A 26,977-nucleotide genomic window follows, 5' to 3' on the forward strand; every position below is an offset into this window, starting at 1 on the left:
AACTTATCTCTTTTTCTGAAGAGTGAGAAAATGAAAACCTTCCACTAGGAAAAGATTGCTAAGATGACCAAATCTTGTTTTCTTAGAAAAAGGAGAAATTCTAGTATGAATTACAGAGAACTGAAAACGAATGACACATTTTGAAATTTAGTAATGTCATTTTTATTACTGTTTGAGCACATCTTTGATCTATTCAAAATTGGACACTAAATCTCATCATAATTGCATTACAAACCAGACTATGTTGAGAGGATTGACTATCCTCTTGAAATGTACGCCATACATTAATATGATATATGCCATATTTTGTTTTCCATACCTAGTCCACCCACTTCTCAAAGACAGAAAAATCAGAGATATACTAATAACATAGATTAATTCTGATTTTTATTATATCTTATTTTTCATATGTAAAATTTCTCTATATACATGTTTACCATACTATTAAAATAATTTCCTTGCATGTTAAAATGAAATTGATAGGACTTGGATGAAATGACCGTGTAGGTGAATTCCTTCTCTAAAATAAAAAGTTACTTATTTTTTTTTGCAGAAAACATAAAAAAACAACATAAATGCAACTTCTTTCTCTACCCAGCATTTCCCTGTATCTTGAATTACTTTATAATGGCACTGAGGCAATGTTCTTCATGTTATATGGATTCAAAACATTCAAAATTCTTCTCAACTAATTCATCCATTAATTATAGAGAATAACTGAGGCAGACAGAGTTCGGTGACTTACCCAAGGTCACACAACAAGTTCAGTGGCAGAACCATAAATAGAACAGAGGTGTCCTGATTACCAGGTCAATTTTCTTTCTACTAGATGCTATATGACCCAATAAAAACATGTGAAATAAAAAGCCAAGCAAAGAAAAAACAAAAAATCTTCTCACGGTGGCACCTGATTTGGACATTGTATTATATAGCATTTAATTGGAATATTTTTTAAAAGAGGTAAGTGCTATAATTATACAAGCAGTTCACTGATGCTTTCACTCTTATCAGGAATATGGCAACACCTAGCACCAATAATTTAATTTACAAAAATACAAAATTCATATTACATAAAAGGATGAAAATGAAAGATTTGATAATGATCTCACTACTACCGGAAAGTGCCCATTTAATCACTTTTCCATCATTTATGTGAATATGATCCATTAATAAATAGGTCATAACCATAATTATATTAAAAATCACTTAATTTTAATTAGCAGATAGAACATTCATTTAAATCATCTCAAAGTATAATTTACAGTTCCACAAAATATATTTTAAAATTTTTTGACATTTTTGTCTTCCTTGTTATTAAAATTTGTATTACATATACTTTGTATTAAAACAGCTTCATTTTAAAAGAGAAACTTATAGTTCAACCTTATCATTTAAGCAGCTATGTCTTATTTAAATGGTAATAAACTGTAAATTCTTATTTCACATATACTATTAATGAATTGCAGACTTCAATAAATCTTGAAGAAGCTGAGTACTGCCTCCACAGTTCCTATCTCCCTACTTTTCCTTTGATCATTACTATACCATAAACATTCTGCTCTTAGGTGCCATTTTAATGGCAGTTGTCATGAGAACTCTTTCTAAAGCTTCCTTTTATCAATAGCCAGTTAGATAGTAAGAAGTTAAGGATAGTAAAAGTATACTCTCTTTTATGTATCCATTACTGTCATAACTGTGTTTGGTTCATTGTTTTAAGCTTAGAAAGCTAAAGACTTTGTAGAGAGAATGTACAGTATTTTTTTTTTTTTTTGGTTCATTCCATCATATGAGCCAACAAAGAAGAAATAAAATATTTTCATGTATTATATTGAAATAGACACTTAAAAATATAATGAATACTTCATAAGCCCCATAAAACCATTTCTTCACTTAAGGTAAATTATTTTTGACAAATATTTTTCAATATAGGTGCATCAAAGTGTAAACTTGAAAAAGAATGGGGTTTTAATCAAGCAAAGTAATACAATATCTATCTATTTATCTATCTACATACCTACTAAAGTTGTCTGTATTTTGGTTCTGAAAATTTTTAAAAATCTACTAAAGACAAATACATAAAATAATTACTTTCATTAATTTATTTGGAAAAAAATTAAGTTCATAAGAATGAATGCGATGTCAAATTTTATGCAAAATTTTGTGCAAACCAAAAATTTTCCCTTGCCAATATAATGTATCAACTTTTATTATATTTTGACTTAATTACCTCAAGTTCAAAGAGAAATAATCATCTGTAATCAACTTAACTTAAGAAGGCATATATATGGGGCCTGTTTATACATAAATGCAGTTTTTACCGAGGGTGTACTTTGTTGATGGTTAAAGTTCTCATTGAACATCATATACCACAGACATAATATTGGTCCTATTATCAGATGTAATCGTACTTGAATAAACACGTGCCCTTCAGGAGTAAGCATTCTGTTAAAAAGATTCCTGGCAATCAAACAGAAGCCTCAAAACTTTAAGAGCATAATAGAACTTTCACTTAATTAAAAACTAATCAGTTATGAGGGCTTTTTAAAAGTCATAGTGTCTTAGAATGTCTCTTTGGGGTCAGGAGAGATACCTTTCAAAATGAAGCCTAAATAAGCAACTATTTAGTAGGAGAGCCTCAATGACACAAAGGTCAGGATGGATCTAGAATATAAAAACAAAATGCTTACCAAGTTTACTGATTTCAAACTAAAACTGCTCCTCTGTGACAAAATCTTGTTGAAAAATTCCTCAACCAAGTGATTTGAGTTTATTTTTTAAACTAATTATTACTTTCCATAGTTTTGTTAACAACCATAAAGTTATTGAACCCTTATAATAACTTCTACCTATTAAAATAAGCACGGTACAATATTTTACAATATTCTGCTATTTTTAAAAGCTCACTAATAAAAATGTTTATCTTTTAAATGTCTTCGTTCTCATTCCTAGCTGTACTGTTTTTTCTGATTCTGTCCTTGAGTTCTGACACATAATGCAGCTTTAAATACGGAAGAAAAATATGTCCAGAGTATGTATTGAGGGAGCTTAAAATAATTGACTTTCAAACTACATCACACGATCATTAAAAAGACAGTCACTGAATTCCAGCTTGGCCTTATAAGCTTATCTTTATGTTCAGAGGAAACTGATCCAACTTTAAGCAACGGAATGCATAAACCATGAAATTTTACTTTATCGATAGGAAAATATAGTTGTTATCAAAGAATGCTATGCTTACATCTGAAGATATCATTAGTATTTAATTCTGAAATCCCATCAGTTGATGTGCGTTGTATAAAATATTTACTTAGTTTTTACATTACTTTTTTTTCTATCAAAAATAAAATATATTAATTCTACAACAATCCAGAAATTACCAGTCTCTAATACTACCCAAGAACACAGCCTTGATGTGATTTTCCAGATTAGATGGATTAGACTAGCATCTAACTAGAAGACTAATTTAGATTATTGATTTAGATGGAAAACATTGTTTCTACTATTAAGAAGTGTTAAAATATTAAAAAATAAAGGGAAGCAAAAGTCCCTAACATCAAAATACTCAAAAAATGTCAAGTATTAAATACACTAACAAAATACAACTCTCAGTATTTACTTTTCTTAAGATAAACTTCATGAAGCATAATTACAAAGGGAGAAGAGAAAAAAAAATCCCTACCTTCATCACAGTTACAGATCCATAAAGAATACAATATGGAGATATCCATGTTAGAAAATTTAAAGGTTAATACATTAACTAAATCATATAATATTAAAACTAAGGGTTTATGCATACAAGATGCTATAGTATGTCGCAAAACACAACTTGCAAAATATTGTAACAGTAACCCAACAAAGAAGTTCACTGTCCTCTACTTTCTCAGAGAAGCACAGACTTATTTTCCAGATAAGAAACAGCAAAGTAAGTGGCACCATCATGGTTTCGGGGTAATTACAATAAAGGGAGCCAGGTCATTTCAAAATTTTCCTAGACATAGTATATTTTACACGTAGAAAATAACAAATCAAGGCAGGTAATCTTTTTATGAATAGTATCAATTAATTATCAAATGTTTCAGAAATCATTTAAAATTGTTATCTCAAAATACATTCTGAACTATTTAAGTCCAAGATCTTTAATTGGAGAAACTATATCAGTTCTAAAACATTCATTCAGTATGACTAACTAAAGTTAGCTTTACCACCAAAGTTTTTTGTCGGATGAGTTTAAGTAAAATATGAGATACAATATTTTATGTAAAATATGCTCTTTTCTCAGATACATTTCAATTACTATAAGAACAGATAACTCACAAAGTGAAAAGAGACGAAAGTTTTTCAGTGTTTAATAATACTGCATTATTATAGATCACAGTATTCTAGTCTAGAATAAGATCGCTCATTGAAAAAATAAACAACAGATTTTCCATACTCAAAAAATCCTGACTTGTGTTAAGAATGTTTTATTAACTTTACGGCCTAAACAAAATCTAATCCACGTTCTACATAAGGAAGATGTTGGTGATTTACACTAAACATTATCCATAAAACCTGAAGTTTAAAATCATTTGTATGATTTTTATATTTTATGCTCATAACTAAGATATTAATGTAATAAATATCATTATGTTTCCCAGGGACCTTCATCTATACTATCAATTAAGTAAGAGATGCTGAATATATATCACCCCTTTGGCCGATAATCCCCTTAGGGCAGTCTAGTTTTTTGAGATGTCAAGATTTTTCTTTAAAAAAAAGATACTAATCCATAATACTTACAGTTCATCCAAATATTGGTTAATTTTCTAGCCTACATAATGCCATGTATTCCTCTGGTTCTATAGTCTTGGATTTAAAATCAAAATTGCAAATGACTTTTTTACATTGTTAGTATACATCCTAAAAATGAAAAAATTTCCAGGTATTATTCTTGCACAGACTTTCATAAAACAGCAACAAAAAAATATAACAATACAGGCTATTGATACATAGCTGACTTTGCATCTCAGATTTGGGTTCAAGTCTTTACAAAATTTTTCTAATACCACAAGTTTACTACAATAGTCTTCTGATGAAGAATCTTTAACAATTAATGGAAGATGGTATCTTAGATTTTACTGAATGAAAATGATGTATTAAACACTGAGTACAATCAATAGATTATTAGCATCATAGATGTATTTAAATATAAAATAAAGGATGACTCCAAACATACGTTCCATACAGCTCATGCTCAAAACATGTCACTGAAATGTAATTGGCCCCACCTGATATCCCACTACTTTCCTCTCATTTCATCACATCAAAGTTTCAATAATTGAAAAATATTCTTTACATATCCTACCTTACTTATAGAAACAAACAAAAATATTTAAGGACACTAACATTTAGCAGTGCTTACTGCCTTAGCATTCCACATACTTACTCATGACATGTAGGGTGTGAATTTCCAGGACCAGTTTGAATTTCCCAGTAAATAGGAAAATGCACAATTGCCAACAATAGATAACTCTATATAAACATTTTATCATGACATCAAAGCAAGCACTCTAACGACGTTAATTTTCCTGTACTACACATGAAGTTTATATTCAATTAGGGGACTAAAGGGATAAAAAAAAATATATGCTATATGTGAGAATATACAAATTAATAATATTTAGAGGGCATTTAAAAAATTTTGTTTGTGAGATTTAAGAAACATTTTTTTAGCTAAACATTGCATTGCTTCATGACTTTAATATTCAACATAATTTATTTGCATAGATATATAGGGCCACAAATCTATTTATGTAATCAGAATGATGGCAAAGGAGACAAATAAATAATAGTTTATGACCAAGGATAACTCATATCACATAATATAGCAAGGGAAGAGTTTTACAGTAATCATTAATTTTACACTGTTTACCTTTGAATCCCATTAAGTATATTAAGATAATTACTACCCAAATAAACTGTGATTCTTAATTGAAAATTTGAAAAAGAGAAAGATGTTTTTCTTACAACTTATAAATATATTTAGATTCCTAAAGTAAATTCCAGTTTATTTTACTAAATTTTCAGTATGTGTTTTACTAAAAGATAATTCACAGACTAAGCCATTTTGGCTTTCTTTCCGGACTTAGGTAACATACTACTTTTTCTCGAAGCAACCTATTCTCCTTAACAGGACTATCACAACTGTGGTAACTTAATCATTAGTATTATTACTTTTCATTTATCTATTTTTGCCAGAATATAAACTCTATGAGGGCAATTGCTGTATCCATGTTGTTTATGCCAATAACTCAGTGCCAACCACAATCCCTGGCACACAACAGAATAGCAGTGAATACTCACAAATAAGTTAGTTTAATTTATACACTGACATAGTTTAAAGCCTAAATGTTTGAGACCTAAGATGAACTAAGTCACCATTTAAAAATACATTAACACTGTTACTATAGACACAGTCATTTTAATGATAATATCACTATCAAAAACACCATTTACATCCTAAAATTTTGAATGAAATTTTCAATGTGTACTCTCATCCAATTACTGATTAAAACTAGGACTGATTATTCAGTTTATTGATTACCTCTGCCTTTTACTCCTGGTTCAAGTTTTTGTTTTCTACTTAGTTAATAATACTTCTCCAAATAAGAAAAGAAAGAGAGGAAAATAAAACTGCTTTATTTCAATTCATTCATAGAAATAATGGACTGAAGAGACTACTGAATTCACACAATACGCTACCATTCCTTATTGTAGCAATATTTTTAGCTGCAAAAGTTGTAAGTAAGTCATTGCCAATATCTGGTTTAATGTCTTGACAGTATCATTGGAGCTTTGTACAGTACTTTTTAAGGATGCAAATAATACCTCTCCATTATTAAGGTAATTTAATTAAGTATATTTGTATCTGATTATATATTATATTTAATTATATATTAAATTTAATAAATTTAATAAATAAATATATTATATTTAATTATATATTGTGATACCTTTCCATTAAGGTACTTCCATTTGGGTCAAAACAGACAAATATATAAATGGCCATTTGTGTTTAAATTAGTCAATTCTTCTCCTATAGAAATAATCTTGATGACAAAAAATCTGTTTTTTCCAAACTATGTAGAATTCATTTTCTAAACAAATCTTGAAATAAAGTGCTCACCATTCTAATTAAATAGGTTCTACGCACTATGAAGTTCACACCAAAATGAGAAAAAGGAGGTACGAGAAGCACACACATATTTAAAAAGCATGAAATGCAATGCTTACAGTCTCATGCTTTCAGTGGTTTTCCAAACCCTGACAAACCTGACTCAGATTGGTGCTTCTTTTTCGGCAATGATTTGTCATCGCTTATTGTACCATTCACCTTTTTCTGGTCTTCCCATGTGACTTCTAGTATAAATCAAAAAACAATAATCAGACCTTGTCGGAAGTATAGAGAATGTGTGCAAAAAGAGCCTAAAAATACTTCAGGAATATAATTATTTTTTAGACTTCTCCCCCTATGCTTTTCCATAAACTCTTAGTAATATGTAGTCGATGTTTTAGATATAGGAATGTGACATTTGAATTTTTTTTTTTGATTTCAAAATCCAGAGCACCAAAATTTATTCCAGTAAATTCCAAAACATATTTTCAATAAAAATCGATCGGGGCCAAAATATAAAAAAAACTATAATTAAAATGGTTTGGCAAACAAAGTTTTTTTTCCTTGGCTGATATTAAATAACGTTAATTTCTTTTAGAAATAAATGTTTTGCTAACCATTGTGTTATTATGGTGAAATAAAATGTTTATATGGAATTAAAATGCAGAGACCTCAAAAGATATCAAGAGAAAATCTACAAATACATTTTAATATATGATAAGATAAAATTACTAGTTATTTTGCTACCTTATTCAGTACTTTCATTAAACCACAGAAAAATTTATGTGCAATGAGGATATTATTTCAATGGAAACTACTAACAGTTTGGTGTCATTGAATATGAGTTACCTGGCTTATCTAAGATTATTCAGAATTATTTGTAGTATTATGTAATATTTTTCATTCAACAAATATATATTCAGCACCTTTTATAATCCAGGCACGTCTAGGCACTGGGAATATAACCATAAACAAAAAAAGGCAAAAATCCATGTTCTCATAAAGTTTATATTCTAGTAGGAGAAATAGATTAAACAAGATAAACAAGTAAAATGGTTTATGACTTAGAAATGTGTAAGGGCTCAAAAGACAAACATGAAGTGGGTAAGAAAAAAAAAAATGGCCAGGGTGTGATGGAAGCTTGAATAAGGTAGTCATGAAGGCAAGTTCTGAGTAAAGAACTTAAGGAAGGAAGTAAGGGAGTAAACCATACAGTTATTTGGGGAGAAGGCATTACAATCAGTAGAACAGCACAAGCAAAAGTCCCGAGGTAAGAGCCTGTCTGACATGTTCTAGAAAAGCATGGACGTCTCTGTGGCTGGCACAGAGTGAATGAAGGGGAAAATACTAGAAGATGAGGTTGAAAAGGTAATAAAATGGGAAGTGGGGGAGTGCAGTTCATGTAGGGCCTTGTAAGTCATGTACCAAAAGACTCACTGACCACCATTTAATCTTAATCTCAGTAGCATTCATAAGCACTTATGCATACACTTGCCTGTTTTTTATTCACATTTTTAAAGCTACCTTATGAGTAGCTGGTTACTATTGACGTATAGTTGTAATCCCCTGAGGTTTCCCCATGCCATACAAAATCCTCTGGTGCCTTATCCTCCTTTGGCCATAAATAATGGAATACTAACATCTTAAAATACTGACCTAAGCAAAACATAGCTAGGAAGATGAAATCACTGTCAAGATGGGAAAATAGGCCATCTCTAGCATATCTGCTAGAATCAACTGCATCAATTATAAGGGTTTTTCAGTTCCTAAACCTGAAATAAATGTTATTAATACTAAGTCACTTTATTCTGGTCCCACATGAACTGGCTCCTGTGAAGAAACAAACTCCTTGATTTGGGAGTTTTAAAGTAACACTGAGGTGTATCATCGATACCCTGATTTTCCAATTGGTAAATAATCTGCTAAAGATGCAATCTAGGATTCTGAAATGGTAAACAAGCTAGATAGAGATGCTACATTTCAATCAACTGCTAGTGGAAAGAAAAATTTTAAAACATTTAAAGAACAGACAAATTTTCTAATAACTTCCAACGCTCTAGTTAAGCGATAAGAATAAAGGAATCATCTGCCCCTTAATCCAAAGTAATGTGTAATATCCAAAACCAAGAGACCAATTCCCTCATTTTGCAGAAAATAACAAGTTCATTAGTAACAAAGTATTCCTTGCATTTGGTTACCCACCTACATGATATGAAAGATTTAACAAGCATTACAGACTTGTTTCTAAAATCACAATTGCTAAAACCCTAAACATTTGTCATTTTAGAATTGTTACACCTTTCACCACTTGATAGTTTGTAATGTTACCAAATAGAAGACATGCTCCTTTTGAAGTAAGATTGAGTATGTATGTAGAGGTTGAAAGGGCTTGTTTTGAAAATGGTACAGCCTATCTGTAAATTGGCAGGAAGCATATTCTGAAGGGTGGAATAAAAAAAAAAACACCTTAACACATGACATGTTTAATTTTAAACACTTTCTTTGAGTTGACAAACATTTTAGATGAAGAGAAATGGTTTAAAGTCATTTGTCTTGTGTTGGCAGAGTGAAATTAGCCAGTATTTGTTGAAAATTTATTACACGTCAATAACAAAAGAAGTTCCATAACCATCAATTTATAAATGTCAGCCAGTGTAACAATGAAAGATGACTTAGGCTATCAAGGCTATCAACAGTTGACAAAAAAATGTAATAGATATGTTACCAGACTGAGACCCATGGTGGTTTCTAGGAACATTTCTACTATTAACTATGTGTATAACCTTAGGCAAATTTCATACTCTCTTTGGTCTCCTAGATGTTATATTTGAAGTGAGAAAGCTGGTCTTGAAAATTTGAAAGGTTATTTTCATCTCTGAAAATACAGGGTTGCTCTTGCTTCTTATTATTCTAGATTGATGAGGCAGATTTTATGGAAGAGTACCTAAACCAGAGATGAAAGTAGGACACCGAGAGTTTAGAAGATTTTCCAAAAGTTCTAAATGTGACTATTATTAAATGCTTGTTGAAACTCAAATGTCTATTTTAAAACATAATTAAAGTCACAAAAAGAACAGAAGTGACTACTGACTCATTAATTCATTCATTACCCAAAAGCCAGTGCTAAAAGGTAGCCATATTTAAGCCCTTTTTGAACTACAGGTCACATCATTAAAATGAAATATTTACAGTAATTAAAAGCAAACTAGTTTTGTATCAGGAAAATCTTCAAATTGTTTGAAAATTGTTTTAGATATATTAAATAAAAATAGCAAAAATATCACTGATGCAACATCTTAAAGACAGTCTTTTCTGTTAAAGGACTATTGTGGTAATTTAAAAAATAAAATAATCTCCTTAATGTTAAATAATAATGAAGCTTAAAATTGAAATTTAAGTACAAAGTGCAAGTCCATGATACTGTATACCCAGTACCCAAAGGTAAAAAGTAAAAAAATCAAAGATGTATAATGTAATTTAATTGGCAAGTATTACTTTGAAAGAATCCATTCAAGTACAGACAAAAAGTTTGTTCTGGAGGGATATATATATATATATATATACACATATATATATATATTTTTTTTTACTAGTACTCTGAGTATTTTAAAACTGAATTGAGTAGATATTCAGTTGTGAATTTAATTTGTAGATGGGAAAGCTTAAAGACATCTTTAACCAATGTTAGATAATGTAAAGAATGATTTTACTCATGAAGACTTAACTATGAAGTGTGTTTTTAAGTGACATTTAAGAAACCCACATGTCTTCAAAATAACTGTATTCCAGCTAGTTTTCATCACACTAGGCAGCCAATCCTACAAATACTACAGTTTAAAGAGCACAGATTCTTACATTAATAAGACTGCATTTATATAATCCTATATGTTTCAATGTGCTCCCACATACAGCATTGTATTTAATGCTATAAAAGACAAAAAGGAGCTTCTATCATGCCGTTGGTTTCTAGAGGTAAGAAAACAAAGAGCTGAATAGTTATCTACTGTATGAACCATCCCACATCCATTACCTCATCTGATTCTCAAAGTAACACAGTGGGAATAAAAGAAATATGCTAAGATTTCCTTTTCTCAGATGAACTAACTCAGGTTAAGGGCCTAGAGTCACATAGTTGGTACACAGTAAAGGCAGGCCCTGAGCCAAGGTCCAAAATATGTGCTCGTTCTCTAGTCCAATATCATGTTCCTAAGATTATATTGTTTTCAACAACAAACAGAAGATGGCTTTAGGATTATGTTTAGAAAGTCAGTGGTGGTATGGCTTGAACAATGGCTGAAGTATGCAGAAAGGTATGAGGTAGAAGGGAGTTTTTCACTAAATGTTATTAGTCAACTGAGTCTTTGGGAGTAGAGAATAAAATGAGCAAAAGGGAAAGAAAAGTACGGGGCACCTGGGTGGCTCAGTCGGTTGAGCGTCCCACTTCAGCTCAGGTCATGATCTTGAGGTTCATGAGTTCTGGCCCCATGTTGGGCTCTGTGCTGACAGCTTGGATCCTGGAGCCTGCTTCAGATTCTGTGTCCCCCTTCCCTCTCTGCCCCTCCCCTGCTTGTGCTCTCTTTCTCTCAAAAAAAAGTAAACATTAAAAACAATTTTTAAAAAAGGGAAAGAAAAGTAAAATAAGGAGAAATGGCCTCCAAGAAGGAAAGACTAGGAAAAGAAATTTAAAAATATTTATCTGGAAGTACTTTTAACTTCTACAACTGATTCACTTAGGCTTGTGGAACTGAATGAGGAGGGAAGTTTTTAAATGCATTTATTCATCTTTACTGTGGTCTCTGATACAGTTCAGACCATCACAGCAGACTACTGAAATACGCTTTTAAAACGGTCATTGGTCCTGTCTCTTTTCTTTCGAGCCATCCTGTTCATCATCACTGACTTACTATTCCATAATACAGATGTGATTGAATGCTCAAAAATATATGATACATGCCTTGCTGTTTTATGATATCCCTGAATTTCTCCATATAAATTTTGGTCAAATGGTCATTGGCCTAAGTTGGCAACGAATGTTATATTTATGAAATATAAAATCCATTCCTATCTACATATAATTCAAATTTGGAAATTAAGACATGGGTACAGTACTATCCTTGCCCAAGAATCATTCATAAGAATACAGAGAGGCAGCAAAACACAGTCAGCCCATACTCTAAATGCTCTCCAATTTCTAGAATGCTTGTATTTTTATTTTTTTTTATTGTTTATTTTGAGAGAGAAAGAGAGAAAGAGCAGGAGAGGGGAGGGAAAGAGAGAAAGAGAGGGAGAGGGAGAGGGAGAGGGAGAGGGAGAGGGAGAGGGAGAGGGGGAGAGAGAGAGAGAGAGAGAGAGAGAGAGAGAGAGAGAGAGAATCCCAAGCAGGCTCTGCACTGTCAGCACAGAGCCCGATGTGGGGCTTGAATTCACAAACTGTGAGATCACGACCTGTGCTGAAATCAAGAGTCAGACGCTTAACCCACTGAGCCACCCAGGCACCCCTAAATACTTGTAGAAGCAAGTATCCTTTACAGAAACTGTCAAAAATACTTTATTAATTTTGGTTCCTTTGTAAACTTTTTTTTTCCCTCTCTTCTTCCTCCTTTCCTTCCTTTCTTTCTCATCGCAAGGTTATCTATATTTGAAATAAAGTAGATGACTATACATTGAGGCTCAAAGGACAAAATATTTTTCCTTTTATATGTTTAGGAACGTGACTTTTTGACAGGTAGCATGGTAGGGCTTAGTGTATAAACCTGATAGTGAGTGACTCACTAAATAGTCAGTTAGAGGTTATATCTGTTAAGTTTCCAAACCAAATGAAATTAACAAATAACAGTAAAAACATAGACAATAAATTGGAAGCAAAACCATTTGAGACTTTAGATCGTATTAGTTACGTCTCCAAAAACACTTCGTTTCTTTAGAAAATTCTTACAGAACACTTTATTTTACAGAAGAGGAAACTGAGGTGCAGAGAAATTAAAAGCCTCACCAGAGGTCATAGGCCTACCAGTAGAAATGAGCTTAAGAGCCAAGTATTGACTTCCAATGGAGTCCTCTAAACACTACAAAACCTGAAAAGCACTAGTGATTTCAATAGTTCTCTGACTTAGAGCAAAGTATTCTAAGTATTTGCATATTGATTTTTACACATGGATTAAAACATGTACAAATGTATTAGCATGTTATGCAATAACTAATGCTGTAATCTAGCCTTACTTATTCCCTTGGTATTGTGTCTTATGCAAGCTATGCGATCAAAAACAGTATCAGGATTAATAATTTCCTGAAAACTACTAAACAGTATCTATTGAATAAGTGGCTCAGTTTTACTTTTATAACCAGGTGCTTTTACTTTAAATTGAAAGTTTTCAGACTGTGTGCTGAAAATGAAAAATCAGAGCACGACATCACTAAGAAACATTAGTAATAACAGCTAACACTTACATGATACTTACTATGTGACCAGTATTGTTCTGAGCAATTTAAATATACCAAATTATTTAAGAAAGTAAATTTATAGGGGTGCCTGGGTGGCTCAGGCAGTCAAGCGTCCAACTTCAGTTCAGGTACGATCTCACAGCCCGTGAGTTCGAGCCCCATGTCAGGCTCTGTACTGACAGCTCAGCGCCTAGAGCCTGCTTCACATTCTGTGTCTTCCTCTCTCTCTGCCCTCCCCCCATTTGCACTCTGTCTCTCTCTCAAAATAAAATAAAGACTTAATTGTTTTCAAAGAAAGTAAATATATAGCACAGCTACAAAGCAAGCAACGTTATTTAGAGTAGACGAGTAGAGTAGGGGTAGTTCAAGGCAGAATTCGTCATTATGACTCTTCTAAGGTACCTAGTACTCTACCACATGTTACAGTACCCCTTTCCCTATACCTGCCTTTCCCCACTCATAGGCTCTAACTTTCTGCCTATGAAGATCTGTATGTGAGAATAGCTCAGGTCAGTCTCCTCAGGAACATTTAGATTTCAGTGTTCTGGAAAGCCTAAAAGCTTTTTATTATTAAAATAATTAAGCCATCAGAGATGAGCAGAATATAAACTATGACAAGCAGTGGAAGAAATATCTTAGGCTGAAAACCTACCCAGAACCCCTCAAAACTTACCTCTTCTTTATACCTATATATCACAATCTTTAAGACACTATGTAAGTGACATGCTATAAAATAATTTTACCAGCCCCGTTTTGTTATTCTTATTATATATTATTATTGTTTTAACTTGAGAACTCCCCAAAGCAGGAATCCGTTACTGCATTCTCAATAACCAACTAGTGCCATATACTGAAAATAGCACGTATTGGTTGAAATGAACTAAACCATTAGCTAATAGTTAAAAGAAAATAAATGGTTGAAACCCATGCAAGGAGACTGTCACTTATCTGAAGAGGCACAGTATAGAAATGCTTACATTGGGAGTCAAGACTAGAGATGTGTTACCATGTGGGTTGAACAAAGCTGATTATCCTCTAGAATTCTGCTCCTTTATTAACAAAGGAAAGCAGTTTTAGGAAAAGATTTATAAGGTTCCTTCTAAATCTAAAAGTCTTCATTCTAAATCTAGGAGTAAAGCCACAGAATACTGATAATTACCCTGGTAAACTATAGGCAGATGGCTGGGGCCACATGACTCTACAAAGCAAACTGGCAGATCTTGATTTAGAAAACACACACACACACACACACACACACACGCATGCACACAGCTTCCCACATATCCTACATGTATTCTGTTTCTATGATCTCTTCCCTCTGTTACAGATTTTTATTGATTTTCTTTTCTTTACAGCCAAACTCTTTCAAAGGCATTATATTCACCATCTCTCTTTCTCTCGTCTTTTAAATCCATTCTACTCAGCCTTCTACTGCCTATGTCTCCAACAAAGCTGTTAGTAATGAAGGTTAGCATGACTTCCTACCTGCTAAATCTATGGTTTCATGCTCAACAGTTCTCTCCCACTTCAAGTACATTCTTCACTTGTACTCAGAGACTCTACACTCCATGGTTCCCCTCCTATTTCTCAGTACCCTGCTACCCATCTTGTCAACTTCTAAATATGAGAGCAGTTCAGGTCATAGTCCCTAAACCTCTTCTATGCTTGTTCTCTCAGTGATCTCAGCCTTGCGTTCCTAAATCTCTCTTATTATGAGATTAACTCCCCAACAGTCCAAATCTCTAACCTGAAGTCCAGACCATGTTTTAAGCCACCTATTTGGCATCTTATCTTAGATGTCTAAGGGGATCTCTGACTTATATCCAAAACTCAGCACTTGAGCCCACCGAATGATTCTTCTCAAGTTTTCCCCTTTATCCGTTAAGGCTCTATCTTTAATATCTACCCAGAGTCCAACTCCTCCTGTCACTAGCCATCTAAGCCACCATCACCTCTTTGCCAGGTTATTGCAAAAGCCTCCCTGTTTCTAATCTCCATTCTTTCAGGTTAGGCTCAACATGCCAATTAAATTGATGTTATTTCAAAAAGAAATGGTGTTGTGTCACTTGAATGAAAATCTTCCCATTTCACTGAGTAAAAAAAAAAAAAATCCTAACACTGACGGATAGATAATATGAGTCACCTGTCCCAGTCCCTTCTGACCACACCTACTACTATTCAGCTTGCTCATTCTGTGGTACCCAACTGACCTCTTCACTTTCTCTCGAGTAAGTCAAGCTGGCTCCCATATCAGAGTCCTTCTTGCTGTTGCCTCTGCCAAGAGCACTCTTCCTTCCCTGGCCCTCAAGGGGGTAATTCTGTCACTTTATTGAGGTTTCTGCTCAAATATTACTTAGATGGGAATACTTCTCAGAATGCATTATCAAGAATTATTTACTCTACTTTCTTGAATACTATCTAATCCATTATCCTCACTGAATTTTCCTGTTTGTACTTGTCAGTATGTGAAACAATATTATATGTTCTTTTATTTATCATTTGCTTCCTCCAATAAATGTAAGGATTATGAAGGCAGGGAGCTTGTTTGACATGCACACTAGTATATCTCCAGCACCCAGAACAGAGACTGGAACATCATAGGTACCCCAAAATTATTTGTAGAAATAATGAATTAATAAATAAATAAATTATAATTAGTTAGAAACTCACCAATTATGCTGTTCTCTGAGTCTTAATTTATAGCGCTATACTACGGGATAAGGATAGTCTAGTCGCATTTTAGTTCGTTAGGGGTATGAAGAGCCAATGTATCAAAAGGGATTGGCTTAGGTAGAGTGTCATTTGAGAACTCAGAAACGGATTCCAAGTACTAAAGAATCTAATGTTAATACAGGGTTAATGGAGACATTTTGGCTGACTGATCACATATCTTACTAACTGAAGGGGAGCATACACTATGTCTATTCCAAAATCAAATGTGGGCACTTCATAGCAAGATGTAGAATAAAGCTATCTTTATTATTTCCTCTCTTTGCATTTTAAACCAGAAGAGAGGATGGTGATAAATCCATCATTCAATTCAATGCTTGGCCATTTTTAACACATGGTTACAGCTGGAATTCATGGTTACCTTTTTTTTTTTTTTTTTACTTTTTTTTTTTTTAATTTATTTATTTACTTTTGGTTGGGGAGAGGGGAGGGTAGAGGGAGAGGGACAGACACAATCCCGAGCAGGCTCCGCACTGTCAGCATGGAGCCCAATATGGGGCTTGAACCCATGAACTGTGAGGTTATGACCTGAGGTGAAACCAAGAGTCAGACATTTAACCGACTGAGCTATCCAGGCGCCCCCCCCCCTTTTTTTTAAGTCAATATGTAAGTAGAAGGAACATAGGAACATCTTTTTAACCTCTGGAAGTTTCTCTAATCCATAAATATGCTTTTAACCAATTTAAAAACAACCTCCCACCTTAATCTTACTCATGGACTTTTACTATGAGATTTAAAACAGTACATTTGTCTCTCCCAAAAGCAAAGAGCAAAGGGAAAAATTAGATACCCAGAACTTTATTATAAGTAGGTCATCAAAATATTACACTAAATAAAAACATGAGGTAGTATATGCAAAATATATAGAGTTCTCATGTTTCAAATTTTATACGTGAACTTCTTTCTAGGTCCAACTATATCATATGTAGGATTGATCTACATAACATAGTGACGTTTTGTAGTAAAGATGATTTTTATATAAATGATAAAAATACATTAATCATGAGTGGGAGTGACTGAGGTCCCCATTCTCATTGTCAGTAGAACTTTTACATGCAATATCAAAGGAATAACAAGAATGGAGAACAGTTTAGAAGTAAAAGATAATAGCGGTATTCAGGGTCAACTAGAGGTCAGGAAGCCAAAAAACCTGCTGAAAGTACTTCCTCAGTTCAAGTATTTACATTGGTTACCTCCTGTGAAGTCCTTGTTCTTTTGATACCTTTATTTAAATGTGCTTAAATACAAAATGGCATTAAATGTTCTTAAAATTGTTGCACCCTGACATTTAAGAAGATATATTTACTCTTTCGGATCAGTGACATAAATTTCAGTTCATATGAACATATCCTTTCGTAGGTGCTAAGCAAAGATCATAGAGGTTAAGAAATAGATAAAAATGACAAATATGTAAATGCACATTGAGGGCTTATTTAAATTTTTATTGTTTTATGGAGAATGTTAATATTTGATAATACTTGATTTCATTTTATTTATTTTGCTATGTTATTTTCTTTTTTTTTTTTACCTATCTTAGCACATTTTAAGAATTATATGCTGAGAGGGGTGTAAATAAATGACACTCCACAGTAAGAAACATTATTAAATTATCTTAACACCCAATTAAATATCACACCCAACACTGTAGACAGTACTCATAACAGACGAAGACAGGACAGAAAGAATCCAAGACTAAAAGACATTGTAACTAAAAATTACTGACACAAAAGCTATTAATTTCTTAATTTGGCCCATAACAAGGGCAAATTGTAATGATATAGAGAAATTTTAGAACAACGATTTTTTTTATAACCGTCTTAAAATGCCGACATTCTCAGTCAATACATGTAGTTATATTTGATTAGCAATTACTACAACACATATACAGTCCTACTTTTCCTGACAGAAGTTAGTTGTGCTGGGTTAAAAAATTAAGTCACCAATAATTACAAGGAAACTAAATCTAAGTACTGAAATTGATCATCTTTTTACTCACCCAGGCAATATATTAATGCATGTGTATAAAACTGTGAACCACAAATATTATATATGTTCATTTAATATTGTTGAACTCACAATTAAGTTCATGTCATTTTCTACTTTAAAATTTTGCTTTAAAATATTTTTTAAATCGTTCAGTTTTGAAACAATTTCTGGATTAGAAAATATCTTTGTTGTGTTTTTTGCATGAAAACATGACCATCACTTTTTTCCTCAGAATCTTAACAAGACCAACAAAGCCAAACCTCTGGCTTTAATGCCACACATTTCAATAGAATAGGATCGTACTAGGATATTTATGTTTATTTAATTTAAGAAAGCATATTCACACACACCACCAATGTCAATACTGAGTGTCTAATATAGAGAAAGGCACTATTAAGTTCATATTAGACTTGCCTTTTTTCCCATTATTAGATGAGCTTGGTGTTTCTCCCTCATTGTCTTTTTAACATTGAAAACAGACAATAGCGGTTAGTAATTAAGGTCACTAACAACCCAAATAAAAACTAAGCACACCACAAAAGATGAAATCACACACTAGGGAAACAAATTCATGCATTAAACATGACACCTCACATTAATGAACACAAAAGTAAAGTATATCCTTCCCATCCTATGATAAAAGTAGTAGGAACAAAAATAAAATGAGGAATAAGGAGTAATTTTATACTAAATTAGAAGATTGTAGTTGTGGTTTTATGCTAATTTAATAATTGACATAATTCACTAAGTTAGTTTTGAGAATAAAGCATAGGTAACAAACTGGTCCAACAAATAGGCTTTATCTTAAGGAAGTGAAAAATAAATAAAAATGATATTAACTACCACTGAAGCCCCCAAACTAATGACATCCAACAAAATGACTTTCCTGTGGAAGCCAATTCATAAACAGTGTGAACGCATTTCAGTGTTCATATGGACTGATATGAGATATATAGGAATGGGCAAATAGGAAAACATTAATTGCACACATAAATTAAAATGAAGTTCACTTTTACGGTATGCTCCAAACAGGTTATTCCTATAGCACTGAAGGAAAATGGAAGATGTGTGACATTCTAGTCGTTAAAATATTACTATTCAGAACAGAGATAGTTATACATTTTTATAAATATGCAGCTACACTTGCCTTTGTTTTCATGATCAGATGCACTCTGATGATTCTTCTCGTCTTTCGACATTGAAAATAGTTACTGACAATCAGCAACTACAGTTTAAGAGGTCTTGTGTCTTATACTATATATACTGACAGAATGCATCGATGACATAAGGAAATTGCTTTCACACAATGAGAAAGGAGAGAACATAAGGCATATAAAGGAGACTGTACTGTTCATGAATAAAAAGTGATGAGTTAAACAGGGTAAAATTAGGTCTAAAGTTATTGTTCAAAGAAAGTAAAAAAAAATTTTAAACTGACAGCTAAGAAAAGATTAGGATTCAATTCAGTGTTTCAAAGAAAAAGAGTGATAATTTGAAAAAAGAAGTATATACATGTATTTACTGATTATGTAACATTTTAAGTTTTAAATCCTTTCAGGAACATTCTGACAAAGAAAGTGGCAAATAACATGACCATCACTTTTTTTTCCTCAGAATCTTAACATGCCCAACGAAGCCAAACTTCTGACTTTAATGCCACACATTTCAATAGAATAGGATTGTACTAGAATATTTATGTTTATTTAATTTAAGAAAGTATATCCACACGCATCACAAATGTCAATACTGAGTGTCTAATATAGGGAAAGAGATATTATGATATATAAATGTAATAGGGACTTAAAAAAAACACAATGAAGGCTCCTTCCACACCACTTAGAAGGAGGACTCTTTGGGAAGAAATTATGATTGTCAATAAACATTAGAGCAATATTGAGCTGGGATGAAAACCGGAATGTACGGTAAATTTTTATTTTAGGAAAAAATGATGAAGAAAATAGAGGTAGCCTCTAAAAGCTTTAATGGAATTTGTATTCTGCTCTATATTTACTTACAATTTGCCTCTACAAAACCAAAATTTTTATAGAGAGGAGGCTAGGATTGCAATATAGTTCTACTAGGTGTAACCCACAGTAGATACTCAAACAGTTTTTAATAAACAGATGAATTGAATACAGAGTTGGGGTAAAGGATAAGTATAAATTTGGTCAGATGCATTGTCTACAATTTTAGTTTGATTTTAACATTAAGGAACATGTTCCAATGGATAAATCAAATATTCTGATAAGTTATCTAGATAGCTTATGTAATATTTCTCCATCAATAAAATTAGACAATTTATTTAAAAATTAGTGCTGAAAAACAATCTATTCTTTATTGCGCATTTATAAATGTCATACTTCCCAAAAGTATGACATATTTATAAAAGTCATACTTATTTATAAAAGTCATATAAAAGTATTTATAAAAGTCATACTTCCCAAACATTCAGTTATTTATTTTAGACACACAGACAGACCTGCCTTGACCTCTTCACCCTGCTTTTCTCCCCACTGCTCTTCCTTATGCCCCGTTTCTTCATTAACTTCTGTATTTGCAGAAGTAAAGAAAAAAATAAGACCAGATGTATATATTTGTTACTCTCAGTGACACAAATGTCAAATTATTCATGATATAGTGAGTGACGATAAGGAGACTAAGAGATTATTTAATAAGTTTCTGACATGTTATGTAAGTAAATAAGTATTTTATTAATAAATTATCATATTGTCTTCTTTTATGTTGACTTTGATTTGTAAAAGAGTAATTGTGGCCCCTAAAATATTTGTGGTATGTGATAACTGTGTAAAGTAGTCAAAATACTTTGTCTATAAGCTTGATATATTCTTAGAAAAATAATATTATGCACCTTTTATGTTACAGAACCAAAAAATGATACATAAACTCTTTTTTACTTTTACAAAATGCCAGTACATCAAGGTCTGGAGAAAATTTTAAAAAATAATAATACCTTAACAGTTGTTTAGTACATTGTACTTTTCTTATATTGCTCCTGTTTACTCTGGTTCTCAAACAAGGAGAAGGTAACTAATAATGTACCATCATGAAAACCAACATCTATAAAGTTTTAAATTAATTTCATTAATAGACGAAAATATAACCCAAATCAAAAGGAATTAAACTAGGAGTTGATCATTTTTTAGCTGTTGAACAGGATTAGATAAATAAATGTGTCATTACTGTGATTTTGAAATAATGCCATTAAATTATCTTCTGATAACTTTTAAGTGATAATCCAGACATAATTTGATTTAGACCACCTATTGATAGCCTAGTTTGGCTCATGTACCGTTAACATCAGTGGGAAGTCGAAACTTCTAAAAGAGATATTTTATATCTCCTTTAAAGCTAAAGAAAATTACACAATTATGTATCTACTTAAGTGTTCATATCAACATTTACAAAAACATTGTTAAAACCATCCATACCTTCAAGCAAAACAAAACAAACAAAAAACTGAAAAACAAGTCCTTTTGTCTCATAGTGGAAATAACAAGGGTGGCTTAGGCTCCCCTTTCTTTTACTTATAAAAAAGAAAAAAGAATTACAATTAAAGGGACATTAAAGGAAAACCATGGTTTGAATAGACTCTACAAGGCAGAAACTAGATGGTATATAGAATGTTTGTTGATAAGCCCATTAAAAACTTCTTCAACCCTGACTTTCATTATCAGCTCTATGTTGGCTTTCGGGTAGATTTATTATTACAAAGAATGGAACTACTCATATCTCAATAGACTATGGCTATAAAAGATATTAAAAGTGAATTTTAAAAAGTTGTGACTTCATATGCCAACAAATGAGGTCAAAACTCTATCTTTAAAAATCCTGGGGAGATAAAAAATTTCATATGTTCTACAGAACTTTCCTTTTGGAAAGTACTTTTAAAATTATATACACCCATTATAATGCGAATAATTGAGAATTATAGAAGGGCTGCTATAATCTCCTTATCAGGCAGCACATTAGCACTAGTCACAACAGCATGGAGTTGTTTAAAATCATTGTACATAGCATAGGAAGAACCTCAATATAGAAGTCGATAAATCATTCAACAACTAACAAGAACACAACTTGTTCCAAGTTTTATAGATATAGATATAGATATATCTATATATCTATATATCTATCTAAAGCAATAAAATATCCCTGCCCAAAGGTAGTGCACTTAAAATTTTGTTACAAAGAGGTGATAGCAATATACATTTTAATACAAACATCTATAGAATGGCAAGATTATTTTAGTGATCCATAATGCACTATGTGAAGGAACTTTTCAATTGTTAAACAATATTTCATGCATTCATTCAACAAATACTTGTCGAGGACCTACAATGTGCCAGGCATTATTCTACGTGCTGGAAATTCGTAAGTAAATAAAAGTGAACAATTCCTTAAATTTACAAAGTTAATTTTAGAATTCTATCATTGGCAGAGGAATTGTTATTATCTTAGTGAATGTATGACACTCCATAGATCATGACTCAATATTTTCTCTTGAGTCATAACGTACTATTGATAATAAAACTGCACATATTTAACTTTGATATACTGTAAGCAGTCTTGGTACAACATGAAAGGTGATGTAGGGAATACAAACCACAACCACTGTCTAATTCAACAACTTTCTTTTCTAGAAAGACAAATTTAATAATTAAAAGATCATCATAAATACAAAATGAAATATCTGATAAGAGGAACTAGACTAGGTGTACATCTTCAGTAACATAAACACAGACTGCAATTGATATCTTTGCTTAAGGTCTTGCATTAAACAGAATTCTGGTTGAAAGGCAGATGAAAAAAATTAAAAAAAAACATTTTATCTTAAGAAAAGATGTGCAACAGAACATTTCACTTAAGAAAAGTTCAACTCTTTGCACTCTTACTTCAATGACGCAAAGAAATTTAACTCCCTGGCATAATTTCCAAGTGAATCAAAAATTGAGTGCTTTACCAAAAATCACAAAACAAAACCATTTCACTGTAAATAAAAGTCTTTACAATGGAGGGACATCAATTGCAGTTGGGTTTATTTTTGCTTCCGTAGCCCCCCAAAAAGGCTGTCAGCATAAAACAAACCCTCCTTTATGTACAGACCTTCATAAGGTTCTATCTCCTTGACTCCATTGTCTAGGAAAAACAAAATAAAAACAAAACAAAAAAGGGAACCAAAGCACAGGGGTTAAAAACAACAGAAATTTCCAAAGATACAGAATGTATGTATCATCTATTAAAGAAAAGTTAAATGGTGATTTAAATATATATATAAATATATATGTATTTTTTGGGAAAGCACATCCAGTTACTAAATAAAGGGACCATTTAAAAAACGAGGTTGAAAATTATTATATTCTATCATCCATGCTTTTAGAGGTCCTTTATCCCAGAATTTATAGATGTTTGGGGAGTATGTTCATCTGTGTATAAACAAATAGTGCTTCTTATGCAAAAATTTGAAAGTATTTAAAATATCAGTACAACATGCATCTTTCTTTGTATATTCATGATTACCTTTTTTCTGGCACTCCAGTTTTGAGAAGGATCACCATTGTTGTGCATCAGCTAACCAGTCCTTTGCAGTGTGTGAAAATTGATTTGGCTAGTTACTAATAAACTTTATGTAACTGTCAACAATTACATAAACTTAATTGTAGCAAAGAAATATCATCCAATTGCTTATTTAAGAGCATTAAGTTTACTTTTTAAAATGCATTTACTCAAATCTTGAAAATGTGCAAGAGCGATAACGGAAGGTTATTTTATCTCCAAATATTACAAATTTTAAGTGCAAAGCAGGTAACATTTATAAATATATTTATAAACATAACTACTGGCAAATGCGGCTAAGGCGTTCAATTAACAAAAGAAGAAAACTAACACAAGGTAGTAAAAAAAAAATCTTGATTCACCTTAGCTTCCATGTGTATTTCCTATATGACATAATTAGAAATAAAACTTACTTCTCTCCAGTGTTCCCTTTGGTGGAAGTTGAGGAAGTTGTCGGCCCCTTCGTCCTGCTACTGGAGTACTGGACGGGCTTGTTTGGACAGACCCAGTACGAGGATGAGACCTACAAGATACATCATTGATGTTCATTTTCAGTAGCATGAGTTAAATAATTTTAACACATTTGGTTCATATGATAGCTGTGCAAGTGCAATTTTAAAAGACGTTTAGCTGCTGATTAAAAGGTTAGGAAAGAAGGACAAAATATGGATATTTGAATGATTGTCAAGAGATGCTTCTACTTTTGTGTAATATGCATACATACACAGATACATGCACACAGAATCCTACAGTAACATCCATGGAATTGTTAAATGTAAATTAGTATTCTATCTATATGCAAGCAACAGGAGTTCTGCAGCTCAAAAAATAAAAAGTAATGCTTTACATTTCTTTCTACCAGATTTCAAACTCTCAGCACTAACCTCCCTGCCTTTATCCAAGGAGATTACTACTCAGGCTTATATTGGATATCCCTTTATTAGAAAATATCTCATGAAACTACAAAAAAAAAACAAAAAAAAAAAACCAAACAAACAAACAAAACCCTGAACAATTCAAAATTCAGCTAAAGAAGACACTGGTTAATACATGATACTAGTATGGATAGAAAGAAACTAAAAATCTGGCTTTATTTATTGTCATTATGATGATTGTTCCAAAAGTGATGTCTAATGGACACAAACAATTTCTCATTCTGTAGGAGAAGAACATGATAGTTATGAAGTGCATTATGGGGGGATTTACCCAGGACTCCTGATAAATGAGAAATCACAAAACAGATGTGGTCAGGACAGTTAAAAACAAATTACAATGGTAGCCACACACTATTATATCCGCTGAATATAAATAGTGTGCTTACACTGAAAAGGTTAGTATCAATTGTTATTAGTGATCAGCCAAGGATGATAGAAGAGACCATTTAGCTGCTGGGAAAATAAATAGGTGTGCTGAAGGGGCAAAGGGGAGGTTAGTCCGATTGATTTATCTTTCACCTCGATAAGGCAGGTGAAGGAGGGGCAGATCTTCCAGTCATTAATGAAGGCATCGACCTCATGAGGTTTGTATCAGGACGCTCAGTGGATCTGGAGCGGGCGGTGGTCCGCTCTAGGAGAGGCCGTTGTTCTGTTGGTCTGGATCTGTGATATGGCTGTCTATCTGCTGCTTCACAATCCCTGAAATGTTAGTCAAAAAGCAGCTCAGTTGATCTTTAGTGCCCTTCTGCTATTTGGTTATGATGCATCAAACTGATTTTGAAAAAGGTAATTGTTTAAAATTATCGAATTTGTAAAAAAAAAAAAAAAAAAAGTTCTCTTCCCCAACATATTCTGAGCGAGTCTCACTAAACTTCTTAAGAATTTCTAAGGAAACCCCAATCTGCCTCTAATGGCATTCCCAGTGGAGATGACAGGAGTTGCTCAGTTATAATCAATGACAACCAAAACCGCCTGCGTTCCAAAATGAATTCCCTAAATGAAACATGTGAAATATGTGAAGTATTCTATTTTCCAAGAATTCAACGGCTTAGCCTAACATTTTCACGAGAGTGAAGAACATACAAGCATTAATCCTAAAGCCCCTAAGGCGGACTGTTAGCGTGTCAGCTGAGATATTAAAAGGCTTTCAGCACAAACATAGTATAGTGATACATCCCAACATTCCAACAGAAGAATCAAAAGGTTGTTAAGAAACCACTGCAACCCTGCAGGCTGTAGCCATATGTAAACATGGTCCACAAGAAAAATCACAGAAAGCTGGTTAGTCAGCCAATCTGTGCCACCTATCTCGGGGCACTTTAGCAATGCCAACCAATACAATTCAGAAGGGTATTGGGATGCCTGGGTGGCTCAGTCAGTTAAGCGTCTGACTTTGGCTCGGGTCATGATCTCACAGCTCCTGGGTTTGAACTCCGGATCGGGCTGTCTGCTGTCAGCTTACAGCCTGGAGTCAGTTTCAGATTGTGTCTCCTTCTCTCTCTGCCCCTCCCCTGCTCACTCTCTCAAAAATAAGTAAACATTAAAAAAAACCCAACAATTCAGAAGGGTATTAACTGATTGAAATAATAATGGTTCTGAAACAGTGTGATCTCTTTGACCACAAACAAGTCCAATATCAAAACCTAATCCTTGTTGAAAGAAGTATACTTAAATGTGAGGAACCCATCATTACTGATTTTTATATCCCTGGAATCAAACATAAAGCTTTTAACACCTAACAAGTGATCAATAAGTGTTTTCTAACACCAGCCCCACTTTCTGTGACACAACCCTAAGAACACAAGAACACTAACTTTGGCTCAAGAGCTCCATATACCAACGTAATACCTACAAAACTTATTACCTCTCCATCTAGTTGTAACCACAGAAATGAAAATGTTTCTGTATTATGGACCAAGCATTAGTCTCGCCCAAGACTAATGTAAAGAACTTCCACTTTCTCTATAAGTTCTCTCAATCTTATTGTTGATAATGAAAAATGCACGCAATTAAAGAAAAATAAGAAAAGAAAGGACACAATTTCCTACATGTAATTAATTACATGGCACACAATTTTAGACCAGCACACATGAGATTAGAGGACTTTAGGAAGTGAGTGCTGGGTTTTTATTCTACAACATATCTTGTGATTCTCTCACAC

The 26,977-nt window shown here is 32.7% G+C and overlaps 1 protein-coding gene across 1 annotated transcript in view; it reads right to left on the minus strand.

Moving 5' to 3' along the window:
• The window catches only part of RIMS2 (regulating synaptic membrane exocytosis 2), a 600,787-nt gene that overhangs the window by 172,710 nt on the left and 401,100 nt on the right, over positions 1–26,977 (minus strand). The window contains exons 17-18 of the mRNA XM_049633018.1: positions 25,336–25,515; positions 24,295–24,404 (exon numbers count right to left, since the gene is read on the minus strand). Of these exons, the coding sequence (XP_049488975.1) occupies positions 24,295–24,404; positions 25,336–25,515 (290 nt within the window). The remainder of the gene's footprint in view (positions 1–24,294; positions 24,405–25,335; positions 25,516–26,977) is intronic.

The sequence above is a fragment of the Panthera uncia genome, chromosome F2 (genome assembly GCF_023721935.1).
Source record: "Panthera uncia isolate 11264 chromosome F2, Puncia_PCG_1.0, whole genome shotgun sequence".
In the NCBI taxonomy this organism is placed as follows: Eukaryota; Metazoa; Chordata; class Mammalia; order Carnivora; family Felidae; genus Panthera; species Panthera uncia.